Below are 22,500 nucleotides of genomic sequence, written 5' to 3' on the forward strand. Positions count from 1 at the left end.
GAGACAGAGAGAGAAACAGAGAGAAACACAGAGACAGAGAGAGAAAGAGAGAGAAACACAGAGACAGAGAGAGAAAGAGAGAGAAACACAGAGACAGAGAGAGAAAGAGAGAGAAACACAGAGACATAGAGAGAGACAGAGAGAGAAAGAGAGAGAGAGAGAAACACAGAGACATAGAGAGAGACAGAGAGAGAGAAACAGAGAGAAACACAGAGACAGAGAGAGAGAGAGAAAGAGAGAGACACAGAGACAGAGAGAGAGAAACAGAGAGAAACACAGAGACAGAGAGAGAGAAACAGAGAGAAACACAGAGACAGAGAGAGAGAAACAGAGAGAAACACAGAGACAGAGAGAGAGAAACAGAGAGAAACACAGAGACAGAGAGAGAGAAACACAGAGACAGAGAGAGAGAAACAGAGAGAAACACAGAGACAGAGAGAGAGAAAGAGAGAGAGAGACTACTATTCCAAATAGTAGTGGTATGGGTAGTAGGGTAATGGTAATGATAGCAGTTTAGTGATGGTGGTGGTGGTAGTAGTAGTGGTAATGATGATGGTAGTTGTAGTACTGATATAATGGTGAAGATGACCGTTATTTAGTTATAAGTTAGTTATAGTTTAATTTTCCATGTTACATTTCTACTATATTGTTGTTCTTTTAGTATTTAATTTAGTAGTATTATTTACTACCATTTTATGTTATTATTTGATATTGTTCAGAATATTATTACAACGTATATTGTATACATTGTTGCTTTGGCAATATTGACACAATGTTTTTCATGCCAATAAAGCAGCTTGAATTTGAATTTAGAGAAAGAGAGAGAGACAGAGAGAGACAGAGAGACACAGAGAGAAACACAGAGAGAGAGAGAGTTCTTGTTTGTTTCTTATTTGATAAACCCCACTCCATGTAACCCCAGCATGTTATGCAATAACTCAGGCTTCAAATGAGTCACTCCTGTGGCAGCCTTCAATCTTTGCCAAAATGCATTAGTACGCCACTCAGAACTGATGCCACATAGGTTAAATGCAAATTATATAATTCCTGACAACCAATCAAATCAGAGTGACTCCACAACCCAGGAGTCCTGTTTCGTAATGAAATATGAAATGGCACAAAAGTCCTGATCAGATGACTATGACCTCGTGACCTTGGACGAGGAGTGAGATGTTGATAGACAAGAAGGAAGAGACGAGAGGGGGTGAGAGGAAGAGATAAGAGAGGGATCAAGATATGGAGACAGAGGAAGAGAAGAGAGGAAGAGAAGAGAGGGGGAGACAAGATATGGAGACAGAGGAAGAGACGAGAGGAAGAGAAGAGAGGGGGAGACAAGATATGGAGACAGAGGAATAGACGAGAGGGGGAGAAGAGATGGAGACAAAGGAAGAGATGAGAGGAGGTGAAGAGATGGAGACAGAGGAAGAGACAAGAGGGAGCGAAGAGATGGCGACAGAGGAAGAGACGAGAGGGGTAGAAGAGATGGAGACAGAGGAAGAGACAAGGGGGAGCGAAGAGATGGGACAGAGGAAGAGTAGAGAGGGGGAGAAGAGATAGAGACAGAGGAAGAGACAAGAGGGAGCGAAGAGATGGAGACAGAGGAAGAGACAAGGGGGAGCGAAGAGATGGAGACAGAGGAAGAGACGAGAGGGAGCGAAGAGATGGAGACAGAGGAAGAGTAGAGAGGGGGAGAAGAGATGGAGACAGAGGAAGAGACGAGAGGGAGCGAAGAGATGGAGACAGAGGAAGAGACGAGAGGGAGCGAAGAGATGGAGACAGAGGAAGAGACGAGAGGGAGCGAAGAGATGGAGACAGAGGAAGAGACGAGAGGGAGCGAAGAGATGGAGACAGAGGAAGAGACGAGAGGGAGAGAAGAGATGGAGACAGAGGAAGAGACGAGAGGGAGCGAAGAGATGGAGACAGAGGAAGAGACGAAATAGAGACAGAGGAAGAGTATAGAGAGGGGGAGAAGAGATAGAGACAGAGGAAGAGACGAGAGGGGTAGAAGAGATGGAGACAGAGGAAGAGACGAGAGGGAGCGAAGAGATGGAGACAGAGGAAGATAGAGAGGGGGAGAAGAGATGGAGACAGAGGAAGAGACAAGGGGGACGAAGAGATGGAGACAGAGGGAGAGACGAGAGGGGGAGACAAGAGATGGAGACAGAGGAAGAGTAGAGAGGGGGAGAAGAGATAGAGACAGAGGAAGAGATGAGAGGGGGAGAAGAGATGGAGACAGAGGAAGAGACGAGAGGGGAAGAGATGGAGACAGAGGAAGAGTAGAGAGGGGAGAAGAGATAGAGACAGAGGAAGAGTAGAGAGGGGGAGAAGAGATGGAGACAGAGGAAGAGACGAGAGGGAGCGAAGAGATGGAGACAGAGGAAGAGACGAGAGGGAGCGAAGAGATGGAGACAGAGGAAGAGACGAGAGGGAGCGAAGAGATGGAGACAGAGGAAGAGACGAGAGGGAGCGAAGAGATGGAGACAGAGGAAGAGACGAGAGGGAGCGAAGAGAGACAGAGGAAGAGACGAGAGGGAGCGAAGAGATGGAGACAGAGGAAGAGACGAAATAGAGACAGAGGAAGAGTAGAGAGGGGGAGAAGAGATAGAGACAGAGGAAGAGACGAGAGGGGTAGAAGAGATGGAGACAGAGGAAGAGACGAGAGGGAGCGAAGAGATGGAGACAGAGGAAGAGTAGAGAGGGGGAGAAGAGATGGAGACAGAGGAAGAGACAAGGGGAGCGAAGAGATGGAGACAGAGGGAGAGACGAGAGGGGGAGACAAGAGATGGAGACAGAGGAAGAGTAGAGAGGGGGAGAAGAGATAGAGACAGAGGAAGAGATGAGAGGGGGAGAAGAGATGGAGACAGAGGAAGAGACAAGGGGGAGCGAAGAGATGGAGACAGAGGGAGAGACGAGAGGGGGAGACAAGAGATGGAGACAGAGGAAGAGTAGAGAGGGGGAGAAGAGATAGAGACAGAGGAAGAGATGAGAGGGGGAGAAGAGATGGAGACAGAGGAAGAGACAAGGGGGAGCGAAGAGATGGAGACAGAGGAAGAGACGAGAGGGGGAGACAAGAGATGGAGACAGAGGAAGAGATGAGAGGGGGAGAAGAGATGGAGACAGAGGAAGAGACAAGGGGGAGCGAAGAGATGGAGACAGAGGAAGAGACGAGAGGGAGCGAAGAGATGGAGACAGAGGAAGAGACGAGAGGGGGAGACAAGAGATGGAGACAGAGGAAGAGATGAGAGGGGGAGAAGAGAAGGAGACAGAGGAAGAGAAGAGAGGGGGAGACAAAGGAAGAGACGAGGGGGAAGACAGAGGAAGAGAAGAGTGGGGTAGACAAGAGGGGGAGAGAGAGGAAGAGACGAGAGGGGGAGAGAGAGGAAGAGGGGGAGAGAGAGGAAGAGGGGAAGACAAGAGGAAGAGACTGAGAAAGATAAGAGAGGGAGACAGAGGAAGAGAAGAGAGTGGGAAACAAGAGGTGGAGACAGAGGGAGAGACGAGAGGGGAGACAGAGGGAGAGACGAGAGGGGAGACAGAGGGAGAGACGAGAGGGGGAGACAGAGGAAGAGACGAGAGGGGTCTCCCCTCAGAGGGGGAGACAGAAGGAAGAGACTAAACCTAAAAGGAGAAACCATTACAATTAGGATGGTTGGACCATATTAAGAATTAGGGCCATTTTGTCATTTTGTATCTTTCACCGCCTTTCATTCATTAGACCTTTCCTCTTTTTTGTGTGTCTCTCTACAATTGTCATTTCAGTATTTTTTGTGCTGATAGCATTCCGGGTCATTGTCACATCAAACATACCAAACATAAACTGAGAGACGTGGTTTCAGATTCCACACATATCCAAATAGTAACAGATAAATAATTAAGCTAGTCTGCCTGTTTGGAGACAGAGAGAGAGACACCCTCTTCAACATATATATCAACGAATTGGCGAGGGCACTAGAACAGTCTGCAGCACCCGGCCTCACCCTACTAGAATCCGAAGTCAAATGTCTGCTGTTTGCTGATGATCTGGTGCTTCTGTCACCAACCAAGGAGGGCCTACAGCAGCACCTAGATCTTATGCACAGATTCTGTCAGACCTGGGCCCTGACAGTAAATCTCAGTAAGACCAAAATAATGGTGTTCCAAAAAAGGTCCAGTCACCAGGACCACAAATACAAATTCCATCTAGACACTGTTGCCCTAGAGCACACAAAAAACTATACATACCTTGGCCTAAACATCAGCGCCACAGGTAACTTCCACAAAGCTGTGAACGATCTGAGAGACAAGGCAAGAAGGGCCTTCTATGCCATCAAAAGGAACATAAATTTCAACATACCAATTAGGATTTGACTAAAAATACTTGAATCAGTCATAGAGCCCATTGCCCTTTATCGTTGTGAGGTCTGGGGTCCGCTCACCAACCAAGACTTCACAAAATGGGACAAACACCAAATTGAGACTCTGCACGCAGAATTCTGCAAAAATATCCTCCGTGTACAACGTAGAACACCAAATAATGCATGCAGAGCAGAATTAGGTTGATACCCACTAATTATCAAAATCCAGAAAAGAGCCGTTAAATTCTATAACCACCTAAAAGGAAGCGATTCCAAAACCTTCCACAACAAAGCCATCACCTACAGAGCGATGAACCTGGAGAAGAGTCCCTTAAGCAAACTAGTCCTGGGGCTCTGTTCACAAACACAAACACACCCTACAGAGCCACAGGACAGCAGCACAATTAGACCCAACCAAATCATGAGAAAACAAAAAGATAATTACTTGACACATTGGAAAGAATTAACAAAAAAACAGAGCAAACTAGAATGCTATTTGGCCCTAAACAGAGAGTACACAGCTGCAAAATACCTGACCACTGTGACTGACCCAAACTTAAGGAAAGCTTTGACTATGTACAGACTCAGTAAGCATAGCCTTGCCATTGAGAAAGGCCACCGTAGGCAGACATGGCTCTCAAGAGAAGACAGGCTATGTGCTCACTGCCCACAAAATGAGGTGGAAACTGAGCTGCACTTCCTAACCTCCTGCCCAATGTATGACCATATTAGAGAGACATATTTCCCTCAGATTACACAGATCCACAAAGAATTCGAAAACAAATCCAATTTTGATAAACTCCCATATCTACTGGGTGAAATTCCACAGTGTGCCATCACAGCAGCAAGATTTGTGACCTGTTGCCACGAGAAAAGGGCAACCAGTGAAGAACAAACACCATTGTAAATACAACCCATATTTATGCTTATTTATTTTATCTTGTGTCCTTTAACCATTTGTACATTGTCAAAAACACTGTATATATATATATATATAATATGACATTTGGATTATCTTTATTGTTTTGAAACTTCTGTATGTGTGATGTTTACTGTTCATTTTTATTGTTTTTTTTCACTTTATATATTCACTTGATATATTATCTACCTCACTTGCTGTGTCAATGTTAACACATGTTTCCCATGCCAATAAAGCCCCTTGAATTGAATTGAATTGAATTGAATTGAGAGAGCGAGAGGGAGAGGGAGAGGGAGAGAAGAGAGAGAGGGAGGGAGGGAGATAGGATAGATAGATAGAAAGGGGGCTGAGGGGAGGTGGGAGGAGAGAGGGAGAGATAGGATAGTATAGGATAGATAGATAGATAGATAGATAGATAGATAGAGATAGATAGATAGATAGATAGATAGATAGATAGATAGATAGATAGATAGATAGATAGATAGATAGATAGATAGATAGATAGATAGATAGATAGATAGATAGATAGATAGATAGATAGATAGATAGATAGATAGATAGATAGATAGATAGATAGATAGATAGATAGATAGATAGATAGATAGATAGATAGATAGATAGATAGAAAGAAGGGGAGGTGGCTGAGGGGAGGGGTGAGGGGAGGGAGAGAGGGAGAGATAGGATAGGATAGATAGATAGATAGATATAAAGGGGGCTGAGGGGAGGTGGGAGGGAGAGAGGGAGAGATAGGATAGATAGATAGAAAGGGGGCTGAGGGGAGGTGGGAGGGAGAGATGCTATGTTTATTTATTTTCAATTTTGTTCTTTAATAACCATTTGCACATCGTTACTGTATATATACATATGCCATTTATAATGTCTTTATTCTTTTGGAACTTCTATGAGTGTAATGTTTACTGTTCATTTTTATTATTTATTTCACTTTTGCATATTATCTACTTCACTTGCTTTGGCAATGTTAACATATGTTTCCCATGGCAATAAAGCCCATTGAATTGAATATAATTTAATTTGAGAAGAGAGAGAGAGAGAGAGAGAGAAGAGAGAGAGAGAGAGAGAGGTGGAGAGAGAGAGGTGGAGAGAGAGAGGTGGAGAGGGAGAGAGAGAGAGATAGGATGGGATATATAGAATGGGAGGCTGAGGGGAGGTGGGAGATGTAGGATGGGATATATAGAATGGGAGGCTGACGGAAGGTGGGAGGTGTAGGATGGGATAGATAGAATGGGGGCTGAGGGGAGGTGGGATGTGTAGGGTGGGATAGATAGAATGGGAGGCTGAGGGGAGGTGGGAGGTATAGGATGGGATAGATAGAATGAGGGGAGGTGGGAGGTATAGGGTGGGATAGATAGAATGGGAGGCTGAGGGGAGGTGGGAGGTGTAGGATGGGATAGATAGAATGGGGGGCTGAGGGGAGGTGGGAGGTATAGGATGGGATAGATAGAATGAGGGGAGGTGGGAGGTATAGGGTGGGATAGATAGAATGGGAGGGAGGGGGCTGAGGTGTAGGATGGGGATGGGGGCTGGGAGGTGGGAGGTAGGGTGGGATAGATAGATAGAATAGGGGGGGATGAATGGGGGCTGAGGGGAGGTGGGAGGTGTAGGGTGGCAGTAAATTGAGACAGGCACACTTTCTGTTATTCTAGAGAGGCTCTTTGTGGTGTGCTGATATCCCTGACATGATATTGTAGCAAAATAACACAACTGATGGATGTAATTAAAGCCTGTATTAGAGAGAGGGACAGATAAACACCACAGAGAGAGAGACAAACACATTTCTTTCCACAGGATGCAGCTTATGCCCCACCCTCTTCAACATATACAGTATATCAACGAATTGGCGAGGGCACTAGAACAGTCTGCAGCACCCGGCCTCACCCTACTAGAATCTGAAGTCAAATGTCTACTGTTTGCTGATGTTTTGGTGCTTCTGTCACCAACCAAGGAGGGCCTAGCAGCACCTAGATCTTATGCACAGATTCTGTCAGACCTGAGCCCTGACAGTAAATCTCAGTAAGACCAAAATAATGGTGTTCCAAAAAAGGTCCAGTCACCAGAACCACAAATACAAATTCCATCTAGACACCGTTGCCCTAGAGCACACAAAAAACTATACATACCTCAACCTAAACACCAGCGCCACAGGTAACTTCTATGCCATCAGAAGGAACATAAAATCAACATACCAATTAGGATCTGGCTAAACATATTTGAATCCGTTCTAGAACCCATTGCTCTTTATGGTTGTGAGGTCTGGGGTCCGCTCACCAACCAGCAATTCACAAAATGGGACAAACACCGAATTGAGACTCTTCATGCAGAATTCTGCAGAAAAATATCCTCAGTGTACAAAGTAAAACACCAAATAATGCATGCAGAGCAGAATTATGCCGATACCTGCTAATTTTCAAAATCCAGCAATGAGCCGTTAAATTCTACAGTCACCTAAAAGGAGGCGATTCCCAAACCTTCCATAACAAAGCCATCACCTACAGAGAGATGAACCTGGAGAAGAATCCCCTAAGCAAGCTGGTCCTGGGGCTCTGTTCACAAACACACCCCATAGAGCCTCAGGACAGCAACACAATTAGACCCAATCAAATCATGAGAAAACAAAAAGATAATTACTTGACACAACAAAGCAGAGCAAACTAGAATGCTTTTTGGCCCTAAACAGAGAGTACACAGCGGCAGAGTACCTGACCACTGTGACTGACCCAAACTTAAGGAAAGCTTTGAAAATGTACAGACTAAGTGAGCATATTGAGAAAGGCCGCCATAGGCAGACATGGCTCTCAAGAAATGACAGGCTATGTGCACACTGCCCCCAAAATGAGGTGGAAACTGAGCTGCACTTCCTAACCTCCTGCCCAATGTATGACCATATTAGAGACACATATTTCCCTCAGATTGCAGAGACCCACAAAGAATTCAAAAACAAACCCGATTTTGATAAACTCCCATATCTACTGGGTGAAATACTATAGTGTGCCATCACAGCAGCAAGATTTGTGACCTGTTGCCACAAGAAAAAGACAACCAGTGAGAAGAAACACCATTGTAAATACAACCCATGTTTATTTATTTTTCCTTTTGTACTTTGCACATCTTTACAACATGGTATATTAACATAATATGACATATGAAATGTGTTTATTCTTTTGGAATTGTAATGTTTACTGTACATTTGAACATTTTACTACTACTATTTTTTATCTACTTCACTTGCATAGGGAATGTTAACATGTGTTTCCCATGCCAATAAAGAGAGAGAGAGAGAGAGAGAGAGAGAGAGAGAGAGAGACAAATACAAATTCCATCTAGACACTGTTGCCCTAGAGCACACAAAAAACTATACATACCTTGGCCTAAACATCAGCGCCACAGGTAACTTCCACAAAGCTGTGAACGATCTGAGAGACAAGGCAAGAAGGGCCTTCTATGCCATCAAAAGGAACATAAATTTCAACATACCAATTAGGATTTGGCTAAAAATACTTGAATCAGTCATAGAGCCCATTACCCTTTATGGTTGTGAGGTCTGGGGTCCGCTCACCAACCAAGACTTCACAAAATGGGACAAACACCAAATTGAGACTGCACGCAGAATTCTGCAAAAATATCCTCTGTGTACAACGTAGAACACCAAATAATGCATGCAGAGCAGAATTAGGCCGATACCCACTAATTATCAAAATCCAGAAAAGAGCCGTTAAATTCTATAACCACCTAAAAGGAAGCGATTCCAAAAACCTTCCACAACAAAGCCATCACCTACAGAGAGATGAACCTGGAGAAGAGTCCCTAAGCAAGCTGGTCCTGGGGCTCTGTTCACAAACACAAACACACCCTACAGAGCCACAGGACAGCAGCACAATTAGACCCAACCAAATCATGAGAAAACAAAAAGATAATTACTTGACACATTGGAAAGAATTAACAAAAAAACAGAGCAAACTAGAATGCTATTTGGCCCTACACAGAGAGTACACAGCGGCAGAATACCTGACCACAGTGACTGACCCAAAATTAAGGAAAGCCTTGACTATGTACAGACTCAGTGAGCATAGCCTTGCTATTGAGAAAGGCCGCCGTAGGCAGACATGGCTCTCAAGAGAAGACAGGCTATGTGCACACTGCCCACAAAATGAGGTGGAAACTGAGCTGCACTTCCTAACCTCCTGCCCAATGTATGACCATATTAGAGAGACATATTTCCCTCAGATTACACAGATCCACAAAGAATTCGAAAACAAATCCAATTTAGAAAAACTCCCATATCTACTGGGTGAAATTCCACAGTGTGCCATCACAGCAGCAAGATTTGTGACCTGTTGCCACAAGAAAAGGGCAACCAGTGAAGAACACACACCATTGTAAATACAACCCATATTTATGCTTATTTATTTTATCTTGTGTCCTTTACCATTTGTACATTGTTAAAACACTGTATATATAATTTGACATTTGTAATGCCTTTATTGTTTTGAAACTTCTGTATGTGTAATGTTTACTGTTAATTTTTATTGTTTATTTCACTTTATATATTATCTACCTCACTTGCTTTGGCAATGTTAACACGTTTCCCATGCCAATAAAGCCACTTGAATTGAATTGAATTGAATTGAGAGAGAGAGAAAGAGAGAGAGACAGAGAGAGAGAGAGAGAGAGAGAGAGAGAGAGAGAGAGACAGAGAGAGAGAGAGAGAGAGAGAGAGAGAGAGAGAGAGAGAGAGAGACAGAGAGAGAGAGAGAGAGAGAGAGAGAGAGTAGAGACAGAGAGAGACAGAGAGAGAGAGAGAGACAGAGAGAGAGAGAAAGAGAGAGAGAGAGAGAAAATAGAGAGAGAGAGAAATAGAGAAGAGAGAGAGAAAGAAAGAGAGAGAAAGACAGAGAGAGAGAGAGAGAGAGTAAGACAGAGAGACAGAGAGAGAGAGTAAGTGAGAAAGAGAGAGACAGAGAGAGTAAGACAGAGTAAGACAAAGTGAGAGGATTGTCCACAGATTGAGCTGTCCAAACAGGACACACACAGGCTTTGAAAGTAGACATCCTCTCATGCTTCTCTATGAACTTTACATGACATGATGTGTGCAGCAGATGTGCACAATTATTACCATTAATGTTAGGTGAAGTAAAGTCATACTGTGTAGCGTGGAGTTCTTACATCACATTGTTATTGTTGCCATTTAGCACCATGACATCACCCTGTCATTGAGAAGGACTGTTCCATGTTGTCATTTGCTGTATGTAGGCTCTAGTGTTGTCCATGGCATCATTTACCAGACGTAATCTTCCTATGAGGAGAATGAAATGGATGAGGAACCCAAATTCTTCCCCAAGATAACCCCCCCTTCCCTCCTCCTTTCTCGTCTTAAAAACGGAGGCGAGAGATAACTCTGAGATAACTCTGACTTTGTTTGACAAACCTATGACAAACCTATGACAAACCTCATATAGTTCTCTTCCCCTCTGAATCATCTAGTTACTGAGGTGTATATAAGAACAGATATATAGTCAATATGCTGGGAACTGGAAATGGCCTGAATTTACTGTTGTGGGTCCCATTCCACCTTAAAGCATATTTCCTTTATTATTTTGCATATACATTTGAGACGATAAAATGGAGTATAGTGCATGTATATTTTGATGTGATTTATTTCTTTAATTATCAGAGTGCTGTGTATCTACAGGATGCCCAGCCCACATGGATTATAACACACTGTATTCATAAATTGATATGTCCGAATATATAATAATATGACTTCAAATCATTAGCTAGATATCGTTTGTCTACTGAAGGCAGCCTGTTCAGACAAGTCCCATTTGATGAGCCCAGCTAGTTGAAGCAGCACTGTGGAAAGTTAGCTCAGTGCCAACAAAGATAACCTGGAAAGCTTCCCAATCGATGATATTTTCCCTCTCATTCCATCCCCACACCAACTGTCTGTTCATCTGTTTCTCTTAAATGAAAGGTGCATTAAAATGTGCGCCAAACTCTCTGAAGACCTCCGCACTTAATTAAAACAGAACAGACAGGCTGCGTCGCAAATGGAACCCTATAGTGCACTACTTTGGACTAGGAGCCTGTATAGGGAATAGGATGCCATTTAAGATGTAGAAAAAAATGTTTGCAACTTTTTTTTACCCAGAATAGATGTGGAAATGTTTTCTCAAATGGAATGCCAACACTACTGATCAAGAACGAGCCCCCCCCCCCTCTCCCTTTGTGAGAGTGAAGCCTACAAATTGTGTGAAATAAAATATGGCATTGTGCATTAGAATGGAATCCATAAGAGAAGAAGCGCTTCGAGAAATAGTGGAGGTGCCTTTGTTGGAGTTGACGCCATACAATGAGGACAGACTCTGGCCTATGTGAGCCATCAAACACATGCCTACAGATGTAGGATATTAATTTGATCACCATGTTGCAGGATAACGTTTCTGCAGTGCAGGACATTTTAAAATAGCTTCTGAAGTTTCTAATTTCCACTTTGACATTTCAGACCTGCCTTACTAAAAATGTATCAACACCTACAAAAACATGTCCATTAATTATAATCCACATAATCATTTCCTGTTGCTGCAGGATTGTTTTTCTGCTGTAGCAAACTGGCTCAAATGAAGATCCTACATCTGTACATATTGTTTGGATGTGACTTTTAAAGGGGAAAGGAGGAAGAGTATGCATTAGCTGCAGTATAACTTGGCTCTGTGTACTATACATTCAATCTTAGTCTGTATAGAATATGAACGATTTATCCTGCAACTATTCAACTGGGAATGTCCTTATTTACATTTTATCATCAAGGTCATCCGACAAGGCTCCAGAGTAATGTAAAATGTTACTCTTTTTACTCACTAGCCCTCTCTTACGAAGTTGAAAAAAGCGAAGGATTGGATTTGATTGGAAGAAGTGTTTCTCTACTGTGGAAAAACCAAACACATTGTCCATGGTTGATTAACATGCCCTTTGTACTTATGATACAGCATAAACTGTAAGACACTTAAGATAAGTGATGACTGTGCAAAGGGCCTGTCAAGGCTTAGAAGAATGTCTGGTTCAGGCTGATGCTGCGTACCAAACAGGGCTAACATAATACTGCACTATGAAGGGAATAGGGTGTCCTTTGGGACACAGCCTCAATCTTAACAGTACCTAGTGTCTAACCTCATTGTGAAAGATCATGGAGATGTGAGTTCTCCCAGAAGATTCAACGAGGTACTCACTTCACACAATGGCTCCAATGTTTACAACAGACAAGTTAGTTTCCTTCCAACAATTATGAGGGAAATTCAATCTCCGGAAATGTTTGTTTTCTTGTCCATTAGACCAAACAATTACACAATCCCCGAAGGTTTACAAAAACATTTTCATCTTCAAAGGACAATTTAGAAAATGTATATCCACGCTTTCCCAGACAATGCAATTACATTTTTTCCCCCTTTTCCCATTCATGGTCACTAGTTGCGAGGAGATGAACGCATGTTGAAGTGTTGTGTTCGTTCAACGTCTACATCCCTCCTTTACAATAAGTCACAAATTGCAATTGCAACTTCGTTGGTCGTGACCAGATTGAGGCTGGGTTTTTTTGTCGTATTTTTCAGTCTATGTCTTTCATTTGCTGTAGGGGTTATTTAGCATTATAAACTGGGTGGTTCGTGCCATGAATGCTGATGGGCTGACATCCGTGGTATATCAGACCATATACCACGTGTGTGACAAAACATTTATTTTTCCTGCTCTAATTACGCTGGTAACCAGTTTATAATAGCAATAAGGCACCTCTGGATTACTGAAGTGATCAAAGAATCTAATGCATTCAACTGGCTCTAATTAAGCAATAAGGCACGGGGGTGTGGTATATGGCCAATGTACCACGGCTAAGGGATGGATCCAGGCACTCTGCGTTGCGTCAAGCAGATGAACATCCCTTAGCCGTGGTATATTGGCCATATACCACACCCCCTCGTGCCTTATTGCTTAATTATAGCCAGTTGAATGCATTAGATTCTTTGATCACTTCAGTAAAAGCCATTGGTGGTGGGTTGACTTAATATGTTCTAGCGGTTTTGTAACATTGTACCCAGTTCAATGCATTTGATTATTGCATCATTTTGGTAAAAGCTACACAATAGACTGGTGGTGGGTTGATATGAAATAATTGTGTCTTACAGCTAGCTACTGTCAGTCTTACAGTACTGACAGTAGCTAGCTGTTTACTACCTTTCAGTTATTTACTTCAACTTTAGTAGAAAAGAGCTCTCTGAGAATCCCTTTTTCCTTGGCTTTGCCTTGTATTTTCTGAAAGGATTCTCTTGAGATAAATGACCACTCCAGTGCAGAGGATGACAGCCTACACAAAGATGATATTGAATTGATTTCTGAAATGTTTCAGAACTGACATTTTTATGTATACGCCTAGAAATGAATCATAAAAAATTGATTTAAAACCCCTTGAATGGCTGACACAGGAATATTATTTGTGATGATTAACTTGACTCAGTCATTACAGAGGGAGTCAAGTCAGAGTGCCTCAGACAAAATTGCTTTTTTCGTTCCCATTGAATTTCCCAGGTATTTATTTAATTGTTTTCCCGACTTTAGAATTCAGAATGATATTTTTCCTTATTGCAGCACGATGGACCTATTGATAGTACAGCAATACACAGATATGCATACTGGTATTCTGAAAACATGGAAACAAATGATCTGCTGTATTTCATGTACATTTAGTGTATTCAGATGTCTGAAAGCTCATGTTACTGTTATGCACTAGAGACTTTAAACATGAGAAGCTTATAGGCAGGGTGTAACTGGGGACTGTGGGTGGAGAGTGGGGTTATAGGGAGATGTACCCTTTATCATTGTCATAACAACCATCCCTGGGGTGGGGGGCACCCTTTCCTCATTAAATCATTGACTCTTCTCAAAATGACCTCTCCCCTACACACCTCAGATGGTCTAAAATCCTACAGTTCTCAGGGCTAACCTACCTATACGCTACATCAATCCTACAGTTCTCATGACTAACCTACCTATACCCTACATCAATCCTACAGTTCTCATGACTAACCTACCTATACCCTACATCAATCCTACAGTTCTCATGACTAACCTACCTATACCCTACATCAATCCTACAGTTCTCATGACTAACCTACCTACGCACTACATCAATCCTACAGTTCTCATGACTAACCTACCTACGCACTACATCAAACCTACAGTTCTCATGACTAACCTACCTACGCACTACATCAATCCTACAGTTCTCATGACTAACCTACCTACGCACTACATCAATCCTACAGTTCTCATGACTAACCTACCTACGCACTACATCAATCCTACAGTTCTCATGACTAACCTACCTATACGCTACATCAATCCTACAGTTCTCATGACTAACCTACCTACGCACTACATCAATCCTACAGTTCTCATGACTAACCTACCTACTCGCTACATCAATCCTACAGTTCTCATGACTAACCTACCTACGCACTACATCAATCCTACAGTTCTCATGACTAACCTACCTACGCACTACATCAATCCTACAGTTCTCATGACTAACCTACCTACGCACTACATCAATCCTACAGTTCTCATGACTAACCTACCTATATGCTACATCAATCCTACAGTTCTCATGACTAACCTACCTATATGCTACATCAATCCTACAGTTCTCATGACAAACCTACCTATACCCTACATCAATCCTACAGTTCTCATGACTAACCTACCTATACGCTACATCAATCCTACAGTTCTCATGACTAACCTACCTATACCCTACATCAAGCCTACAGAGCTCATGGCAGTACATACAATCTCACATCATCTCCCTCTCTGTTTGTCCTTCCAGAGCTATTCCGGACAGGGAGGAGGAGGAGGCGGTGGGAACGGTGCGGGGGACGAGGACTACGAGATCCCCCCCATCACCCCTCCTAACCACGCCGAGCCCTCCCTGCTCCACCTGATGGACCCAGAGTCGGGCTACCTGTGCCACTCCCTAGGGGCCCACCACAACGGCCTGCTCAACCCCTACTCCTACCAGGAGCTGCCCGCCCTCATGATGTCCAATATGCTGGCCCAAGAGGGCCACCTGCCCTCCAGCCAAATGCCCTCGGTGAGTCCCTCAGAAGCGGTTTGGTTTGATATCACACCTGGGTTGAAATACTATTCGAAATCATTTCAAATACTTAATCTCTGCTCGATTTAGTTTTCCTGTTGCAATGGAGCTAGTAGACCAGTTCTACAAACGACTGGTCCGCCCACCTGGCAGACCAGGCAGCCTGAAGCAAACACAACAAAGTATTGCAAGTAGTCGGTCTGATACTGATTCACCCACTCCATAATTTGGTGGTAGCAACGACTGGTGGTCAGAGGGTTGTGTTCCTTGTCGCTTGCCTGAGGAGACTAGTATGCCTAAAATAGTTTGCAGTTTGAAACAGATACAGTTTGAAACAGATACAGTTTGAAACAACTGTCTCAAAATGGGCATTTCTACAAATAGTTTGGATGAGGAGAACATTTGTTTGTTTGGCTCAAGGGAAAGCATATAGACTCCCTACTCTTCTGCTTTGTAACTTTTAGAATAGTCAAATTTGACATTAACAACACAGGCTATGTAAATCATGTCTCTGTTGGTTTCATATGACATGCAATATCAAGAAGAAGGTAAAGTAAGAGATTGCCCTGTCAGCTCTGACACACAAAGGTTTGTGGGTAAATCCAGCAGTGTCAAACATCCAATATGAATACACTGATTGCTATAATGTATGAATACAGCCTCACTCAGCCTTTTTACACAAACTTCTTCAGTGTGCCAGTTGTCATCCTTAGCCATAATTGTATTCATGAGAAAAGGCAGGAAATCGACATTGTTTCCATATGTCTGGAATGAGATCATTCTCTATAAAACAGTCAAATGCATCCCAAATGGCACCCTCTTCTCTGCAAGGTGCACTACTTTTGACAAGGGCTCATAGGGCTCTGGTTGAAAGTAGTGCACTATGTAGGGAATAGGGTGCATTTTGGGACATTTTTATCATCTACTGTATACACCATCAGTATAATGAAACTGTCTATATAGAGAGTAGAGACACTTTCATGTACCTGGTCAGAGAAACAAAGTGTCATTTTAACTGAGAAAATTAAATCTACTTTTTTTATACAGAAACTGTATAGAGACTGAGAGTTCAAGGTATTAACTTAGGACCAGCATATCTGATTGTATACTTGGTCATACTGTATCATCAATACACACAATTATGGCTTTGGAAATGATATCCGCACAAAAACAAATATCAGCTTTTTTATTACTATAAAAAGTATTATCCAGACAGTAAATATGGATATTTGATATTTCACAAAATAACTATGGTTTCCTTTGAATTATGGTGTCTTTTGAGAGTCTTTTAATGTAGCCATATAGAGGACATGGAGGTATTTTCGTGGCAACACTACACTAAACAGGATGAGACCTTCAAGCGTTCAAGAGTTTAAGTGTCTTTGGGTTTTTGAAAAGCGCTATATAATAAAGTATTATTGATCAAGTATTATTATGATTTATTATTATTATTATTCACAGACATACATGTCTTCCACTTATAGTAATGGCTGCATCTTATTTGATCCTTACAGATCATCCAGGTTGTCAATTTGTCTTTTGTAGAAGCATATACAGAGAGAGCATCCATACATTGTGTACTAGATAACATCGTGATTGTATGTCATGTATATGTTTGCCCCAAATACATGATACACCCAAGATTGTATGCGTGGAGAAATGAATAAATACTCATGTACATAGTATTGTTTCGAGGGCAAGGACTGTATTTGAATGTGATTAATCACTATACTCATGTGATTTCACATCTGTATACTATATATTAGTGTTGGTGTATATAGTTGTGTATATATTGGTGTATATATTAGTGTTGGTGTATATAGTTGTGTAAATATTGGTGTATATATTAGTGTTGGTGTATATAGTTGGTTTATATATTAGTGTATATATTACTGATGGTGTATATAGTTGTGTATATATTGGTGTATATATTAGTGTTGGTGTATATAGTTGGTTTATATATTGGTGTATATATTACTGATGGTGTATCTAGTTCTATATGTTGGTGTATATATTACTGATGGTGTATATAGTTGGTTTTTATATTGGTGTATATATTATGGATGGTGTATATAGTTGGTTTATATATTGGTGTATATATTACTGATGGTGTATATAGTTCTATATGTTGGTGTATATATTACTGATGGTGTATATAGTTCTATATCAAATCAAATCAAATCAAATTTTATTTGTCACATACACATGGTTAGCAGATGTTAATGCGAGTGTAGCGAAATGCTTGTGCTTCTAGTTCTGACAATGCAGTAATAACCAACAAGTAATCTAACTAACAATTCCAAAACTACTGTCTTATACACAGTGTAAGGGGATAAAGAATATGTACATAAGGATATATGAATGAGTGATGGTACAGAGCAGCATAGGCAAGATACAGTAGCTGATATCGAGTACAGTATATACATATGAGATGAGTATGTAAACAAAGTGGCATAGTTAAAGTGGCTAGTGATACATGTATTACATAAGGATGCAGTCGATGATATAGAGTACAGTATATACGTATGCATATGAGATGAATAATGTAGGGTAAGTAACATTATATAAGGTAGCATTGTTTATATATTTACATCATTTCCCATCAATTCCCATTATTAAAGTGGCTGGAGTTGAGTCAGTGTCATTGTCAGTGTGTTGGCAGCAGCCACTCAATGTTAGTGGTGGAAAAGCATAAAGACGTGAAACAGATCAGGGTGTGACAATTAAAGTGACTAGTGTTTCAATTATTAAAGAGGCCAGCGACTTCAAGTCTATGTATATAGGGCAGCAGCCTCGAATGTGCTAGTGATGGCTATTTAACTGTCGGATGGCCTCTGTCCCAGCTTTGATGCACCTGTACTGACCTCGCCTTCTGGATGATAGCGGGGTAAATAGGCAGTGGCTCGGGTGGTTGTTGTCCTTTTCCCTTCCTGTGACATCGGCTGCTGTAGGTGTCCTGGAGGGCAGGTAGTTTGCCCCCGGTGACGTGTTGGGCAGACTGCACCACCCTCTGGAGAGCCCTGCTTTTGCGGGCGGTACAGTTTCCGTACCAGATGGTGATACAGCCCAACAGGATGCTCTCAATTGTGTATCTGTTAAAGTTTGTGAGGGTTTTAGGTGCCAATCCAAATTTCTTCAGCCTCCCTCAGGTTGAAGAGGTGCTGCTGCACCTTCTTCACCACACTGTCTGTGTGAGTGGACCATTTCAGTTTGTCAGTGATGTGTACGCTGAGTAACTTGAAGCTTTCCATCTTCTCCTCTGCTATCCTGACGATGTGGATGGGGGCGTGTTCCCTCTGCTGTTTCCTGAAGTCCACGATCAGCTCCTTTGTTTAATTGACATTGGGTGAGAGGTGATTTTCCTGGCACCACAGTCCCAGGGACCTCACCTCCTCCCTTTACTATTGGTATATATAGTTAGTGTATATATTGGCATATATATCAGAGTTGCTGCATCGGTGTGTATGTTGTTGTATTGGTGTTGTTGTGATAATCTTTTTCTACTGTATATATTTGTATCATGTTGTGTTGGAACACGGCTCAATGTGTTGTTGTGGCCTCTTTTTCTACTTCTTCCTCTCCATTAACAGTATCTCTGCTCTTGAAATGGATCTAGTACATCTGGAGGTCAGGCCTTACATTCAGTCTTGAGCACATTGAAAAAAAATCCATTAGGTTTCATCTTTCCTGCATCAGCCATTCTATTGTGGCTCTGCAGTGAGATCTGTTTTCATCAGAAAGATTCAATACGTGAGCTGGACAATGAAAAGAGTGCAATGGGGATGGATGGAGCGAGAGTAAGAGAGAGGGAAGGGGGAGAGAGAGTGAGAGAGAGAAAGAAAGAGAGAGAGAGAGAGAGAGAGAGAGAGAGAGAGAGAGAGAGAGAGAGAGAGAGAGAAAGAAAAGAGAGAGAGAGAGAGAGAGAGAGAGAGAGAGAGAAAGAAAGAAGAGAGAGAGAGAGAGAGAGAGAGAGAGAGAGAGAGAGAGAGAGAGAGAGGTATATTGCTGAAAGGGAAAGTAGCTCTCATTCTAAATGGGCATTTATCATCAATTTTCAACACATTTATTTAAGGACTTGAGTATTAGATGTTTAAGAAATGATGCAGTTCAGGAAAAGAGGTTCACATATTTGGCCCTAACATAAATACTGAAAGACTTATGGGCTTCAAACCAAACCATTCCAAATTCAGTAAACTAGCAGAACACCAGAAGTAATAAGTAGTTCGAAGGTGGAACATAACTTGGGTGTATAGGACATATACTGTAGCTTAGTATGTTATCTTATATTATATGCATATGTTATATGTATTATCTTAGCTCCCAGTGTTAAACATTTCAGGCCCAGCTGCCTTGTGGGATATATGGCATTTAGTGTGGAGGATCAGTGGATGGTACTGGTGTGAATTAGCATGTATTAGCTGAAAGCTGATGGTATTGTTAGCTAGTGATGAACCTGCAAGTACGCATTTCGTTGCACTGTGTTCTCCATGTTTATCATGTGTATATGACAAATAAATGAACTTGAACTTGAAAACCTAATAAGCTAAAAGCTAATAATATTAGCTAAAATCTTACAGGAGTGGGCACATTCATTTATCAACTAAAGCTGATAGCCTCTTCTTTCTGAACACTCCCAGACCGCCCTGTGTGCTAAATGCTAATGCTAAATGCTAGCTGTAGGTGCATACCTACTGTACAGCTTTACATCATCCCTATACACCCACACCTCTTCTCCACAAACATATTTCTTATGATTTGTGCTTCTTTTCAAAACTTTGCTCAGCCTCTTACCCTAACACACTTAAAAACACGTGTCTATCAGCAAGCCACAAACACAGAGTGCTGAGAGACAATAAAACGCTCCCTCTCATCTGCATAGGTAAAGTACTAACTATGCTGTTGTTGTTCTTCCCCCAACAATTAGGCCTGAAACACATCATTGACTGTACTTCCCTGATTTGGTTGAGAGGCATTTTCAATTCATAAGGGCCTAAACTGATGGTTATTGTGTTGCAGTCCGGAGCCCGTCCTGGACGAACCCGATATCTTTCAGAGAGCCTTTTCTCTGATGCACTTGGCAAGCCCTCCACTCTCTCTGTCAATGTGTTAACTGTCATAGCATCTTCCACAAGTTCCAAAACACATTAGACATTTAATATCCACGCTCAGGTTGCACTGAATTTATCCATACAGTTTAGGGAGATAACCATCGGCCGGTGGTAGAGGGTTTCTGGACTAGGATTAGGTGGTGGAAGGTTTCTGGACAAGAATTACGTGGTGGAGGGTTTCTGGACTAGGATTAGGTGGTGGAGGGTTTCTGGACTAGGATTACGTGGTGGAGGGTTTCTGGACTAGGATTAGGTGGTGGAGGGTTTCTGGACTAGGATTAGGTGGTAGAGGGTTTCTGGACTAGGATTTGGTGGTGGAGGGTTTCTGGACAAGAATTACATGGTGGAGGGTTTCTGGACTAGGATTAGGTGGTGGAGGGTTTCTGGACTAGGATTTGGTGGTGGAGGGTTTCTGGACAAGAATTACGTGGTGGAGGGTTTCAGGACTAGGGTTAGGTGGTGGAGGGTTTCTGGACTAGGATTAGGTGGTGGAGGGTTTCTGGACTAGGATTACGTACTTACGTACTGGTCCCACAGTTGTTTATTGTGCCCTGCCTTGGCTTGTGCATTTGCCTGTATGTGTTAATGACCAGAGTGCGAAGTTGTATTCCAGTTTATTAGTCCTGCTACTGGTCTCTACTACCTGGCCAGTCTACTACTGGTCTGTGTTACCTGGCCAGTCTACTACTGGTCTGTACCAACTGGCCAGTCTGCTACTGGTCTGTGTTACCTGGCCAGTCTTCTACTGGTCTGTACTACCTGGCCAGTCTGCTACTGGTCTGTGTTACCTGGCCAGTCTACTACTGGTCTGTACTACCTGGCCAGTCTACTACTGGTCTGTACCAACTGGCCAGTCTACTACTGGTCTGTACTACCTGGCCAGTCTACTACTGGTCTGTGTTACCTGGCCAGTCTACTACTGGTCTGTACTACCTGACCAGTCTACTACTGGTCTGTACCAACTGGCCAGTCTACTACTGGTCTGTATTACCTGGCCAGTCTACTACTGGTCTGTACTACCTGGCCAGTCTACTACTGGTCTCTACTACCTGGCCAGTCTACTACTGGTCTGTGTTACCTGGCCAGTCTACTACTGGTCTGTGTTACCTGGCCAGTTTACTACTGGTCTGTGTTACCTGGCCAGTCTACTACTGGTCTGTACTACCTGGCCAGTCTACTACTGGTCTGTACTACCTGGCCAGTCTACTACTGGTCTGTACTACCTGGCCAGTCTACTACTGGTCTGTACTACCTGGCCAGTCTACTACTGGTCTGTGTTACCTGGCCAGTCTACTACTGGTCTGTACTACCTGGCCAGTCTACTACTGGTCTGTGTTACCTGGCCAGTCTACTACTGGTCTGTACTACCTGGCCAGTCTACTACTGGTCTGTACTACCTGGCCAGTCTACTACTGGTCTGTACTACCTGGCCAGTCTACTGCTGGTCTGTACTACCTGGCCAGTCTACTGCTGGTCTGTACTACCTGGCCAGTCTACTACTGGTCTGTACTACCTGGCCAGTCTACTACTGGTCTGTACTACCTGGCCAGTCTACTACTGGTCTGTACTACCTGGCCAGTCTACTACTGGTCTGCATTACCTGGCCAGTCTACTACTGGTCTGTACTACCTGGCCAGTCTACTACTGGGCTGTGTTACCTGGCCAGTCTACTACTGGTCTGTACTACCTGGCCAGTCTACTACTGGTCTGTACCAACTGGCCAGTCTACTACTGGTCTGTACCAACTGGCCAGTCTACTACTGGTCTTTACTACCTGGCCAGTCTACTACTGGTCTGTACCAACTGGCCAGTCTTCTACTGGTCTGTACTACCTGGCCAGTCTACTACTGGTCTGTGTTACCTGGCCAGTCTACTACTGGTCTGTACTACCTGGCCAGTCTACTACTGGTCTGTACCAACTGGCCAGTCTACTACTGGTCTGTGTTACCTGGCCAGTCTACTACTGGTCTGTACTACCTGGCC

The 22,500-nt window shown here is 42.9% G+C and overlaps 1 protein-coding gene across 4 annotated transcripts in view; it reads left to right on the forward strand.

The window, feature by feature from the left end:
• The window catches only part of LOC112255020 (TOX high mobility group box family member 2), a 216,266-nt gene that overhangs the window by 142,212 nt on the left and 51,554 nt on the right, over positions 1-22,500 (forward strand). For all 4 annotated transcript variants that reach the window (XM_042324812.1, XM_042324809.1, XM_042324810.1 and 1 more), the window contains one exon: positions 15,143-15,406. In XM_042324812.1, the coding sequence (XP_042180746.1) occupies positions 15,143-15,406 (264 nt within the window). The remainder of the gene's footprint in view (positions 1-15,142; positions 15,407-22,500) is intronic.

The sequence above is a fragment of the Oncorhynchus tshawytscha genome, linkage group LG07, assembly GCF_018296145.1.
Source record: "Oncorhynchus tshawytscha isolate Ot180627B linkage group LG07, Otsh_v2.0, whole genome shotgun sequence".
Classification (NCBI taxonomy): domain Eukaryota; kingdom Metazoa; phylum Chordata; class Actinopteri; order Salmoniformes; family Salmonidae; genus Oncorhynchus; species Oncorhynchus tshawytscha.